The sequence below is a fragment of the Paralichthys olivaceus genome, chromosome 12, assembly GCF_024713975.1.
Source record: "Paralichthys olivaceus isolate ysfri-2021 chromosome 12, ASM2471397v2, whole genome shotgun sequence".
Lineage (NCBI taxonomy): Eukaryota > Metazoa > Chordata > Actinopteri > Pleuronectiformes > Paralichthyidae > Paralichthys > Paralichthys olivaceus.
In genome coordinates this window covers 19,489,832-19,503,829 of record NC_091104.1, presented here as the reverse complement: position 1 = coordinate 19,503,829, position 13,998 = coordinate 19,489,832, and the positions used below count along the sequence as shown (strand labels likewise).

Genomic DNA, 13,998 nt, shown 5'->3' with positions numbered 1-13,998 from the left:
AGAGAGAAGGAAGCATTAGGTCAAGGATGGATTACGAGGAGGGAGGGGGAGGGGTGGAGGAGACGCAGCATGGATCCTCAGGAGGGACGTATTTCTCTCCCCGAGTCTGATTGGCGTCCACCCCCTCATTGTGTTGCGGTGAAATGATCTGTACATGACATTTGTGAGAGCTGCTAGTAATGTAAAGCACACACACACATATACATTTACAGCGCCAGGCCCAGGGAGCGGTGGGCTTCAACAGGAAATTCCTTTACAGCCTTTCTGCTGACTAAGGCGTCCGAGTGGGAACAGAGTAAGAATGAGTGTAATGTATATGGTGTCTGTTATTTGGGGTCTGGTTAGGGCAGCATATGCACAAGCCATTAACATGAGAGGGTGAGAGGGTGCAGAATTTCAGAATAAAGGAGCTTTTACTATTATTAAATAAAATAAATAGGATGCGATTATAGCCACAAAAAAATGGACCCTTGTGTTTAGAGTGCAGAATTTTATTTTCTTATTCTTTTCCAAATATGTACCTCAACATATTCTCAGGAGATCAAGGTCTAGGGCTGTGTTTGTTCATCCATTATATCCTTTCGTCGTCTTGACATTAGTAGACATGCATCAGAATAATACTATCATCAATTCAGCTTACGACCACACCCACCATACCCCCTCACTGCTGTGTGAGTGTGTGTGTGTGTGTGTAGACAGTAGCCATCTTTTCAGGCAGCGTCAGTGATGCACAGGTGTCTCTGCACTGTGACCTACATTAGCCGCCACAAAGAAACCCATCACCCCACCAGTGAGTCTTCACTTGAGGCATCCAGTGATGATGACTTAAAAGATTCTGTGCGAAGAATGAAAGAAAAATGCAGGAACATTTTTTTTAAGCGAGTGATGATGAACAATAGCGTGTGTGTGGGGGGGGGGGGGGGGGGGAACATGTGGCCTCTCCGTGTGTGAGATGGATGCTGCAGCTGAGAGAAAAGGAGTGGCAGGTTGTGAGTGCGGCTGCAGAAATGGAGCAACAGCGCTATCTGGTGAGCAATTCCTTACACTGCAGGCCATTTCTATTATTTGCAGACGTTTTTGCACACAACCAAAAATGTCCCAGAAGAATCTTGGACACATACACTTTTGAATTTTCTGAAACCTCACCGACCACGGGTGGTTGTCCCAGTGCTTTTGGGGGAATGTGTGGACAAAGAAAACTCAATTATTTCCATGTGATATACTATAGCCATAAAAAGAAGAATCTTGGATTTGAACAGGTTGTGCCAACTACTCTTCAGCGTCATAGAAAACTAAACAATTCTATGAACAGAATATTGAATGTGTGACACAATCAGACTATTCTAAACTGGAGGATTTTTTCCAACCACAGCTACTTTTTAATGTTTCCTCAGTGAGACAAACCAGAAACATGGTTTACCCGAACTGGGTTCTTACACTATTATGAATTCACATCCTAACTAGTAGCTGCAGCTTTCATTTCTTTTCTTTAGCTCTTTCTTTTCTAACTCAGTCTGTTTTATTCTTTTTACTTATTACTTTAACTTAGTGTTTATGTTTACTCTTTTAACTCCTTGGCTGCTGTAACATGTTAAATGTCCTCATGCTGAGACTAATAAAGGATAAACTTATCTAATCACTAAAACCAAGGTTGTGCATTCAGTTGTTTGTGTTTGTGACCCACCTCCTCTAGTGTAGAGTCATTTTCAAAGAGAAAATAGAAAAGGCTGTTGAATGTGTATTATCTTTGTGGAACTCAAATCAGTTGTGTTTGACATTTTACTTTCATTGTCACATTCCACTGTCTTTTTCTTGTTTTTAAGCGGTTGTGTTGTTTGCACCAAGTTGCCAAACTTGTCGGTTGGTGATCACGTAAGTCATCGTATGAACCAACAGTTGTGGTATGAATAATCTCCCACTGAACAAGCTCACACTAATTGAAGCTGAAGCTCAGCACTTGACTAATTATAATACTTTCTGTGGCTCGATCTGCTTTCAACACACCAGACTGGTTTTTCCTCTTTAGCCATGAATCCTTTAATGACAACGATCAATTCAAAAATATAGTGAAATACTCACTTAAAAAAAAAAAAAAAAATCAGACCTTTGACAGCTCTGGAAATCGATGTGTGCAGAACAGCTTTGATTAGTTCGTAGTGTGAATGTAGAGGAAATACACGGCTGAGAAGTACAGACATGCAACACGTTTGTCTGAACACAAAATCCTGAAGAACAAGCCGATGTCTTTACCAGAAAAACGTACAACTGAACAGTAACTATCTGCATAATGTTATTGCACAGACATGCAATCCAAAGCACATAATACAATAATTAAGCTTTTATTTTAGTATAAATATTACACCTCTAGGGTTCATTTTTTCTCAGCTACATTACAGATGATGGAAATGAAAATCATAAAAGCATGGAGCGTGCTCACGTTGCTCGTTCTGTCAACTTTGTCAGCAATTTTGTTCCTAACATGAGCAGACAGAGAAATGTAAAACATCACAGATTTGTCATTTTCTCCTATTTGTGTAAATAAACAGATGCTACCCTCTATCTCAAGCATAGGTTCATGTCGTGTTTTTTTTTTCTCTCTTAATGTGTGACAACTGATGAATTCCCTCTACCCAAAATAAGACAGACAGAAAGTAATAATAATAACATGTAGCCAGCGACAAGCCCATATATTCAAATCAATCACGCTATGACACAGAGAGGGGAAAAATAACTACAGATGAAAACATTAACTGGTTGTGTTTCAGACTTTACAATAAAAATCATTTGGATAACATCACCACACTACTGTGTGTTTTACAAGGCCATATATCTAGAGTTGGGAGTGAATCCAAAAATGAAAAGCGCTCTGTGAATAAAGGCCAAAATATCTGTTTCCATTTTGAAGATTCACTTGCATAATAAAGACGAGAAAGAAAGAAAGCTGGGCACAGGTAGAATCAAATCAATCACCACCATTTCAAAAATCACTTAGAAAAGTTAGAAGCAGCATTACAGTTTATGGCTATTGTGCAGCCTGCAGTTAAGTCATTACCCAACTTGAGATACACTCGCAACATATATGATGTATTTAATGGCATAAAGAAAAAAGGGAAAACAGCTCCTCCCCTGCTGCTGTGGATATCTCACATTCTGACTCATCACTGCGTCTCCTTAGGCTCTAAGGTCAGAATGATTACAACCTCTTGTCAGTTACTAGCGTCATAGGCTCTAAGTCAGAATTTAATCCCAAGTAATCGCCAAGATCTGAGTCGTTACACTCGCTAGCTGACGGAGCGGTCTAATTCTTATTGCCTTGGTCGTCCCGCTGCTCGCTTCAACAGGTTTACCAATATGGTCCAAACCACCCGCCAGAAAAAATCCCCTACTGACAATCATGACATGGTGACGGTGTGGACAAAGAGTTTAAAACACGTTTAAGCATGGTTCTTCTGCCGGGAACTAGCTTTGATGGCGGGACAGAGTTCGTGTCGCGGTGGCTCTCAGTTCCAGTTCTCCCACTCTTCCTCCAGCTGGCAAAAGACAGACAAAGTTTGGGTTTTTACTTTTACTCTGGAAAAGCTAGTGAGGGCAGGCTACATTTTCAAATATGCATCTGATACATCGCACCATGTTTAAACGAATTTGTCACGACATGAAATTTGCTCAAATATATTTGATCGGGACGTGAAGAGAATTTCCGCAAATGAATGTGCTTCAGAAACAATTGACAAGCCATAACTTTAACCTTCAACGCACTAATTTCCACTCACCTCTCCAGAGTCTTCTATTTTGGAGAGTGCCAGTTGGACTTCTTCCTCTGTCATGTCCAGGTCAAAGTCTTTCTCCCAGTCCTCACTCACGTCGGTGCTGGACCCTGGGGGGAAGACACAAACTCATGACTTTCTGTGACATTCACACTCCTGCTTTTTCTAAGCCTACAATCATATCACTAAACATAATCCAGTTTAGAGTTAACGTCCCAAACCAGAACAGGTAGAATCTCACTGCCAGCAGAAAATAAAGCCCTCCGGTTAATGTACCTTTCTTGCCGTTGTTAGAGGGCGTCGACTTCCCACTGTCAGAGTTGAGCTCAAACACTCTCAAGTCCTGCGGTCCTTCTTCTTTTGTTGGCTCTGGTTTAGAAGCAGGGGTCCTCGACGGCGCACCATCAACAGTAACCTCTGGCTGGGATACAGCCTCCACCTGAGGCTCGGGAGGTAAGTCACTCTTTGCAGGCTTCTGATTTTCCTGTTTCTTGTCTGCGACATCTTCCAAGCTAGCTTCTGTCAGTTTGTTGGCCAGCTCTATGGCGACAGGCTCTGGCCGCACCTCCACCTGTGTTGGAAGGCTCACGCTGTCGCTGCTGATTGAGAGGGTGGCGTCACGCTCTTCGCTTGGAGACAGGACGGGACTCAGCAGAGATGTTCCAGTGGGAAGTGTCTGGGTCGTGGGCAGCTGGGTTAAGGTGTTGTCCAACAGCGGTGGGAAGTTGAGTTGGGATGATGATGATGATGAGGCGCCAAGGAAGTCGTCTGAGTAAAAGAGAAAATATCAGATAGACGACATGAATAAATGCATTTAAAGTTAATGAGTTAATTGTTAATATATAACTGAGACAACATACCCTCCTCTTCCTCCTCCCAGCCCAGGGTCTCTGAATGTGTTGTCTGTTCTGCTCTCTGCTTCAGTGCTACTCTCCTCGCCTCCTCCTGGAAGACACAATCGCAGAGATTTTTGCAATAATCCGAAAAGGTAAGTTTGTCTACCACATAATTTTAGTTAACTTAACTCTAACTTTGTAATGTAATGAATGAGTGTTATATTATTTTCCCTTAAAATTAAAAAGCCAGCTAAAATTCTGTTGTTTCATCTCTTTGACATGGTGTCAAAATCCACAAGCTGATGCACTCATCTTCACAGAGACAGACTGAAGGATCAATATCTGCTTTGGTTGCTTGTAAAGACTCAAATGTATGTAAACGTTTTTTGATTTACACGTTATAATTGATCAGTCGACAGACGGAGCCACTAACATCAATTAAAAAAATGTCCTGCTAAACTTATCAAAATTCAGCAGGTTACAGTTAAGGTTTCCCTATTTAGGAAAGGTCCTGCATCATGACTGTGCCTTCAAATTACAAATCAAAAGCAGCTCTACAATTGGTCAGCGGGTGGCACCAAAGATTCAGAGAATGTAGTTGAGGGGAAAGGAAACCTGAAAATGGAGAGGATAGAGAACAGTTGAGATTACCTGGTCCAACTGGAAGACTTTGTAGAAATACCTCTGCCAAAATTCAGAATGGGATACAGCTGCTGGCACCTGCAGAAAAAAAAAAGTGTTTATCTGGTTTATTGATTTAAAACAACAATCTCAGTAATAACAAGTGTTGACAAATGCAACAATATTTACCATTTTGGTGTAAAGGGCTCGTATAGAGGGACTGTTGACCAAAAGCTCAGAGATTTCTCCTTTCTTATCCTCCAAACTGAAGCTGGACAGCCAGTTGTCAAACTGCTCTGCTGGCCCTGGACAAAAGAAACTTTTGATTAAAATACACTAGAAACACACAGACACTGTGTTAATGAATAATTGTGCATAATTCCACTGGTCTCTACACTCATCTCATAATTACCATGTATTACATGCAAACATCAATAGCATATATTTTGCTGAATTAAAGGTTCAGTGTGTAGAATTTAGTGATATCTAGTGTTGAAATTGCATGTTGCATCTGAACATCCGTCACCTCACCCTCCCTTTCCAAACATGAAAAGAACCTGGGAAGCTTCAGTCGTCATAAAAACTTAAAAGGTGTTTAGTTTGTCCAGTCTGGAGTACTATTCAAAACATGGTGGCCTCCGTAGAGAGGCTAAAGAGGCCTCAATGTCAATATAAAGTATTTAAATAGAAATGGCTTTTTCTGGGGTAAAGAAAACTACAATTCAGACAATTTAGATGAAAAGAACTAGTGAAAACATCATGAGGATTATTCTACATTGAATTTCTGCCAATAGATCCCTTTCACCTAAATCTTACACACTGGACCTTTAAATAGTGAGACACAGCACAAATCCAGCAAATGCCCTGGCTAACAATTAATTTGGTTATTAAAACTGAGTTGATGCTCTCAAAAAGAGATGAACAAAAATGAAAAAGGCAGCCAAGACAAGCGCCATAGCAGAAGAAGGAAGAATAAAAAATAGATGGAAATATAGATAGAATACACAGAGTCAGCCCCCACCAAGTACTTGTCTGTGTGAGGTCTTACCATCAGGCTCGTTGCAGTATGTAGCAGGGTCGGCTTGCAAACTGTAGAGACGTGCCTGAAGGGAAAACACATGCTTAGCTATGTTTTTTTTGTTACTACAAGCACATCATGTGCTGACTTTCCTGTCCTACAGTCTTGTTACAAAGCTACATCAGTTCTGAATCAACACATTGTTTCATCTATTATACAAAGACATCAACACATTAATGTGGCTCAGGCACAACAACAGTACTCAGCTCTGTTTATGATCATTTAGAAACTAATCATTGAGTGGTTCTGTCAGTCTCTGAAGTCCGTATTTCAGCTAACCTTGGAACTGTCGTAAACCTCTGTGGTTCCTGCTGGTGTTGCCACCAATGTGATGACATCACAGTCGATGGTTTTATCAGGGGGTGGAGCGAGTGTGTCAGAAATGACTCCCAAGAAACTAGAGAGGCTCTTCTTCACCTTTTCTGTGGTTTCCGAGGAGCCTTCCACCTGGGAAGTAGCAGAAATATACAGGGTAACTGTCTGTACGTGTGATAGTGACACAAATACATTGTCAGGAGAAAACAGAAACCCAGGAGCACTTACTGCAAGTTTGTTTCTGACAGCAGAGGCTGTAGCTGCAATTGAGCAGGCGGTGTCATGCTGCACCACAGTGGAGAACTCTGTCAGGTCTCGCTTCAGGAATTCTAAGGCTTCAGAAGACTGTGAAGAACAGAGCTCAAGATCAAAATCCAGATTCAACTTACTATTATTTCCATTGGGAAATTCTCAAGTCACTTAAATGCAATCCAGAAACAGTTCAAGATAAAATTCAAGTTGAAGTTTAGGGAGCACAGCAACTGTTATGCATCGTAGATTATCTGGATTGTCGTTTCATCACACTGCTCGACCTCTTGCTCGATCTCTTGCTTCCACCGACACATAGCGACACACAGACACATTGTCGTCTGACAGATCTGTAAACTTACATATTTTGGCCTTCACAAGCACAAATGACGTACATGTTTATTTGCATATAGTGCGAGGAAGTGAGATCTGATAACAAGTGGTCACAGGATACTAATTCAGGATGCATTTTACTACCAGGTCTGAACAAGTCTGTGTGCTAATTCTAACTGGAGCTCTGCAGCGCTGCCAGTATTTATTGATGACGGAGCCTCACAGACATTTCTGTAGGCTGCTGCTGAGCACTCACTGGGTTTCAAAGCCTTTTCTGTGACAGCTGAATAGTTACTGAGTTGTTTTTTTTTCTATAATCCAATATTTTTCAGTTCAACATATGTGAGTTGAAGAGTAGTAGTTTGGGTTGATGGAACTATCCTCTGAGCTGACAAACTATTAAGTAATATAAGAAGTGCTAATGTGCACGATGTGTACGAGGATTACCTTGTCTTTGACGGCCTGATAGCTCTGCTGAAGCCAGCCTCCCCACCAGCCTTCTCTGTGGACACACACAGTCTGACATTAGCTTCTCCACACAGAGAAAGCACCGAGACAGAGGAAACCACAACCATCACAACACAACTACGCGATCAACGCTCATGAATTAACAAGTACAACATGTCCCGTCGATGTGGCGACGCCTGGCACTCACTGGCTGTCAGCTGTAGACTTTCTCATGCTATCTTTCGCTAACTTACACACACGCAGCGTAGCATGCTACACGAGTTAGCGATGTTAGCTATCGCTGGAACACACGATAACTAGGCGAAACAAGTCGCGATTGCGTCAGCGGTGGGAACACACGAACGATCAATGCTAAGATAAAGTCACGTGTACGGCCCACCGGTGGCTACTGCGTGATTTCAGCTGCTTCACAACACAGCTAACCAGGCTATGCTAACGCTAGCCATGCTATGTTTTGGTAAACAAATGCACTTCCTGAACTGATCGCGACGCCTGAAGAGTCCAACGTGCGAACTCAACCATTACACCGAGAGAGTTTAGTCAAAGAACAGAAGAAGAAACGCGACGTGTTCTCGCGGTGCTAATAACAATATTTTGCAAAACTAAAACTAAAAACTGCGAGTTCACTCTCACCCTTCAGCCATCTTCAGACGATGACATCATCAGTATTTACCCCACTCACTGTGGCTGTGAAAACACACACACGTGACGAGTGACTTCCTCCTCCTCCTCTGGTTTAATAATAGTAATAATAACAATCACAATGCTTTTCAATAATAGCAAAGACGTGAAATAAGATGGATCTATAAGAACACGTTTGCAATAAAACAAGGACTTAGGATAAAAACATAAACTAGCAAAAGGTATGAAAAGAAGTAAAAGAAATAAAAACGGTGGTGTTAAAAAAAATAATTAAAAGCAAGATCATAGAAATAGGTCTTGAGTTGTTTCTTAAAACTATCAACAGAAGTAGCTTGTCTGATGTGTGGTGGGAGAGAAAAAAGGGAAACAAACACTGAAAGTTTTATGGAATCAGATCTCTATATTATGTTTTTTCTCAAAATGTCTTCTGTGACATCACTTGAAATTTGATTTACACACTGTGTGGGTCATCCTGGACAATATTGAGGTGCATATTGTTTTTTATATTATTTAATAAGAGCAAGATGTAGATGCTAAAATGAAAATTAGCTGACTTTCCATTTATTTTTCTCTGAATTTCTACAGTAAAATTACTTTAAACTTGACATGTAGACAGTGAGGGTCCGCTCTTGAAGATTTAAAAAAATTATGTTAAAATTAAACAAATTGACTTTCCCTGTAGTTTCAAAAAATGTCTACTCTTGAAACTTGACATACACACAGTGGGGGTAACCGGGAACAAGAATGAGGGGAAAGTGGTTTGACACCTCTTTAGGATAAAAAAAAATTAAAAGTCAATAAAAGTTGAATTTATGAATTCCATAATTGAAATTTAAGTGATGTTCCTTTTCATTTTCTCAATATTTCTAAAAAAAAAGGGGATGAACACATACAAGCTTACGAATAATATTAACACAGGTTTAAAAGATGCAATAAAATAATGTTTATAAATGTTTTTTTTAATCAAAAATCAGGCTGAAGAGATTTTAAGTTGGGCATTTAAAGATTTCAGCACTTCCGGCTACACATCAAAAAAGGAGAAAGTGAAATATAATATCTTCATGGGGGAGTGAGTGATTTATGCATATGCAAGCTGTTATCTTTCCATTAACAGTCATTTAACCAATAAACTGTATAACAAACCAAACTAATGTATCCAGCCCAAACCTCTCCTTCTTGAGCCATTATGCCGGCTAATCAGTGTTTAGTAATTCCAGCCTGAATCTCCTCATCAGTCTCTGTACATCTGTGCACGCCCGTGTGAGCTTATTGCATATGAGCAGCTGTGCTTTCCCCTCATCAGTATTCTGGGTGAAAAAGGAGGCTGTGGGCTTCACTGAGCACAAAATGTAAAAAAGAAAAGAACAGGCAACAAGCCTCTAGAAGTGTTCTCTCTTAATTGAAGTCCCCTCTTCATCCAGACGCTGCACAATGTGTGCGAGCGTCCTGCAATATGTCTCCTCTGTCCGGACCCTCAATCCCTTTAATTGGATCTTTCAGTCCCCTAATTAACTCTGTCAATGCAGGCTGCACTGAGCCGAGTTGGGACAAGTAATCGTCTATTGATCAGTATCTGAAGCAGTTAACTTATCCATCTGTCCACATGCTGTGATAGTGTGTGCATTTGATGCACAAAGAGGGAATGTATGTTAACATCATTCCATTCTTTGTGTTGTTGAAGACTATAGTGTCCAGTCCAGGGTTGGGACCATGAGCTTAAATGAAGATTTGTGTTTTATAATTAACCTAAACGTTTACAGACATAAACTGTGGAGAATTTTCTTATTATTGGGACTGGACTTTCTCCAGAGTTTGTCTTTACATATTTACAATGAAGCAGGAGATTCTCTGGTCAGACACATTTACAACAACACAAAAATATCTGGATAAAGTCTGGAGCTACTCAGTCAGACATTTGTGTCTGAAAGCATCTTGATATACATTAAAGACATGGTATTGGTTTGATATATAAATCTTCGTTGGCTTGCTTATACGTCCAGCAGCATTCGAAGCATCTCTAGTAGAACATCTCTAATTTTAAGGACTCAGTTATCAACAGAAATGTCTTTATAACATTTAGGGTTTGTATATTAAACTGCCCAACTCTTAAAAAAGTGTTTAAAACTGGCATCACGATCAGCAAACACACATGATAATTACACATTAACGATAATAATCCTGTTATTAATATATGACTCTGAAAAGGGGTGTGGGGCAAAACAAGTTCCTTTACTGGAAGTAAAAAAGTTAAATGCAGGACTTTTACTTTGACTTGAGTATTTAAACATCACAGTATTACCAGTTTTATTTAGAATCTGAATACATCCCTCAGCCCTGCTGAAATGACCCTTCTCTGTGTCATTGTGTTCAATCTTCGGAGTTAATTGTGCACAACATTGTGACTTAAACCAGTGCTGCCACTGCTGGTTAGCGTCTGCTAAAGAGCGCCGTGATGACAGCGGCGGCTGACCATAATGGCACACAGAGGACCTGCCCATATTGTATGATTTAAGAAGCATATCCATTACACAACACACTCATCACACCCACCCACACACACACACTCAAGACTGCCGATTCCGTACCGTGGGTTAACACCATCTGGTGCCGATCAGGAAACACCAGCTTTGCACAAGTCAGTGTCACTAATTATCTACCTCGACCAAAGGGAGGCCGATCCCCGCTAATCTCCACAATGTGTTCTGCTTCCCATTCCCACCTGTGCCCCAGTGAAGGGGGGGCTTGTGGGAGGACCCCGAGGTCTCTGTGTCAGGGGACCAGGGACCAGGTGACGCTGCAACGCCGGTCCCCACGACAGAAGCTCCGCCGCTTGGTTTGGCTGGCAGCTGCCTCCCCCCACTGAGACATCCCACAGCTGACAATCCCCCAGCACTGACAGGGGCTCTTTACAGTGTCAATAGCCTCATATATTAGAGCTAACCGCCTTTGTGGTGAGCGAGGGTGTCAGGCCTTTTGGCCCGACAGCGCTTGTTACCATGATGAAATGTAGATTGAATGGAAGGGGTCTGTGTCCCAGGCACGAGAGCTTGGACTCCCCCGGCCTTTGTGTCCCACGCATGGCCATTGTTCAGACCCATTCAGGGCTCTTAGGAAAGGGAGGAGGAGGGAGGTGGGTGAGAATGAGTGTTACATCTCTTCATTTCTCCCCCTGATCTCCAGCTCATCTGTCAGCCGTGGGAGGATAAGCATGTATTTTACACGCTTGATTTGTTGCTAAGTGAAGGCCGGCCATTGTTGGGTTGTTTGACTAAATCATGTTCATGGCAATCAGTGTGTATAATAGTTATGCTTGTGGTTTAGTTGAGTAATCGTTGTTACCACTAAGCAAGAACTAGATTTTTCAATATATTTATAGAACAAAGTTTGACTGAAAATGTGTGTTACCACTACAAAGTATAAAAATATCCATTAATAAGGAAAAGGGACTTCTGTATGGTTTTAGAGGAGCTAGTGTTGGACTGACTGCATTGTGTTAAATTGGCCTTTTGTGCACCTCGATCCACGTTCTTATGAGACAGTGACAAATCTCTGGCGTAGAGCTAAGAACATGGCTATGTCTGCGTCAGACAAAAGTGACGGGCCTTCCTGGCGCCTGTGTCGCCCTTTCATCTCCTACACCCTGTTGAGGTGAAGATGGATGGTCCCTCTGCTTAAGAGAGCCACATTCAAGCCTCTGTGATGGCGTATTGTCTCCCCTTCTGTCCCTTTTTTATCTCTCAAGGTTGGTCTGTCCAAGGCTGGTTAGCAACCAATGACACCCTCTCCTAATCATCATTTTTTGTCTTACCCAGCAGCAATAAAAGCCCTTCTGTTGAGTTAAGAAGATGCTGCTGTGCTATTCTCACCCAAGCTGATGTGTAGTTGTGAGTAAAACTGAAATAAACAACTGCCTTGAAATAAGAAATGGTACCTGAGAGAAATTGTTCAGAGAAATATGACACAAACCACCAATGACAGAATAATCAGCCAGAAAATGTTTATACAATTTCTAAAATGTATTCATGCAAAGAAGAAGGCAAACATGAGTTATTATTTTAAAAAAAGAATTTAATTTAGGAAAATAGAAATCCTGCACCATAGGACACACCAGTTCACTTCTGACATTTTCTTTCACATCCCCACATATCAGATAAATTACAGTCTTTGCTCCTCTGATAAAATCCATTGTGCATTTAGAATATTTCTGTATAAACAATACTGAAGAGATACATGGTAAAAAATAGCAGCAGTTTACATGGTATGAAGGTATATATATACATTATGTACAAGTTGTGGCACCAGCCATTATTTTATCAGTTCTTTTAAACAATCTTCTGTGAGTTGTTTGGTGTTGATCCAAACATCACAGGTCAGTTTTGAGAGAGCCCCCCCTCACTTGTTCATAGACAGGCTGTGCAATGTGGAGGTAGTTGTGGGCAGAGGCTGGCAGAGGGAGCAGGGGCAGGGCATGCCGGGGAAGTGCCTGTAGGAGCTGGTCAGGTGCAGGGGGTCCTTCAGCAGGCCCTGGACTGGTGCATGAAAGCCCAGGAAGCTGGCAGTGTGGGTGGAGTGTGGGGCTGGGGCCGAAGACGGAGAAGACGAGTGATGGTGCTGGAGCGTGGATGGAGTGCCACCCACCAGGGAGTGCAGGGAATGTGCCAGAGGATGGAGAGGGTGGTGGGCTGTGGGAGCTGAAGGGGTAATGGCGGGGTGGCCTGCGGAGCGGCTCTGGACAGCAGCACTGCCTCCATAAACATCCCCCACCAGCTTCTTCATCTCCTCCAAAGAGCTCGACAGCATGAGGATGTAGTTGCGGGCCAGGAGCAAGGTGGAGATTTTCGACAGCTTGCGCACTGAGGGGCCGTGGGCGTAGGGCATGACCTCTCTCAGGCCGTCCATCGCCTGGTTGAGATCGTGCATCCTCTTCCTCTCCCGGCTGTTGACTTTCAGCCTCAGGTCCTGCACCACCTCCTTGTTGACCTCAGACCTGATCTTACCGCCGCCACCGCAGCGCTCCATCCTCCCCTGGCTGGCCTCGTTGTCTGCTCTGCCGTCTTGGCAGTACGTCTGGAACATCTTGTTGGAGAAGAAGCTCCCAGCTGAGTCATCCACCACCAGGTCAGGGGATGAGGAGCGGCTGCAGGTGGAGCCAGCATCAGAATCCATCTTGGCTGGAGCAGGAGAAATGGAAAAAATTGTCCAAAAATACAAAACAAGAACCTGAGAGCTTTAGCTGCGGACTTTAATTCTACAGATGCTTCTTAGTTCTTAGTTTTTAAGCTTTTCCAGTTCCCTGCGTCGGCACTGTCTTGCTTCTGTGAGTGTGAGCCGTTCTCACTGATGATTAGTCTGTCCACAGGAGTGAGTCTGTCTTAACTGTCACCCTCTGGGCCAACTGGGGTGTATTTATACCGCTGGCACAACAAAGGAACAATAAGTCGCATAATGAGACACTTAGAGCCACAGCCAATTGCAGAAGGGACACACTTTCACCCCCTTCTTACACCTCCCTCCTGCAGCCCCCACTTCACCTTCCCACACCCACGATTAATTCCCCCCAACCCAGATGAAACCCCTACACATTAACAAAAAACCACGGGTTAACCTGCACCCCCCAGGAGTTCACCAGAACTTTCATCTAACTTTTCTTTAAAAACAGAACATTTTTGATGCTAAGAAATTGGATAAAAGA

The 13,998-nt window shown here is 42.4% G+C and overlaps 2 protein-coding genes across 5 annotated transcripts; both read right to left on the bottom strand.

Moving 5' to 3' along the window:
• Positions 1-2,012: 2,012 nt before the first annotated feature.
• Positions 2,013-8,389, bottom strand: bsdc1 (BSD domain containing 1). Of its 4 annotated transcripts, none has more exons than XM_020085160.2 (11): positions 8,298-8,389; positions 7,644-7,698; positions 6,843-6,959; positions 6,579-6,746; positions 6,270-6,324; positions 5,411-5,526; positions 5,252-5,320; positions 4,625-4,709; positions 4,041-4,532; positions 3,771-3,874; positions 2,013-3,530 (listed from the first exon to the last, which is right to left on the bottom strand). In XM_020085160.2, exons 1-11 carry the CDS (start codon positions 8,306-8,308, stop codon positions 3,501-3,503), a joined length of 1,302 nt encoding a protein of 433 aa, XP_019940719.1. In that variant the 5' UTR covers positions 8,309-8,389; the 3' UTR covers positions 2,013-3,500. The 4 variants fall into 4 exon arrangements, with proteins under 4 accessions (XP_019940719.1, XP_019940718.1, XP_069391711.1 ...); XM_020085159.2 differs by lacking the exon at positions 8,298-8,389 and adding an exon at positions 7,852-8,164; XM_069535610.1 differs by having other exon boundaries at positions 6,579-6,959.
• A 3,984-nt stretch (positions 8,390-12,373) lies between these two features.
• olig4 (oligodendrocyte transcription factor 4) lies at positions 12,374-13,709 on the bottom strand. Its single transcript, XM_020084784.2, has one exon. The coding sequence runs from the start codon at positions 13,470-13,472 to the stop codon at positions 12,699-12,701; it is 774 nt and encodes a 257-aa protein (XP_019940343.1). The 5' UTR covers positions 13,473-13,709; the 3' UTR covers positions 12,374-12,698.
• Positions 13,710-13,998: the final 289 nt, after the last annotated feature.

Bases quoted from the DNA above. Each gene is read 5' to 3' on its own strand.
- olig4 (XM_020084784.2), bottom strand. From the start codon at position 13,472: ATGGATTCTGATGCTGGCTCCACCTGCAGCCGCTCCTCATCCCCTGAC.
- bsdc1 (XM_069535609.1), bottom strand. From the start codon at position 7,877: ATGAGAAAGTCTACAGCTGACAGCCA. The intron at 6,325-6,578 runs GTTAGCTGAAAT...TTTTCCCTTCAG, and splicing joins AGGTTTACGACAGTTCCAAG to GCACGTCTCTACAGTTTGCA. The intron at 5,321-5,410 runs GTAAATATTGTT...TTTTTTCTGCAG, and splicing joins GAGCCCTTTACACCAAAATG to GTGCCAGCAGCTGTATCCCA.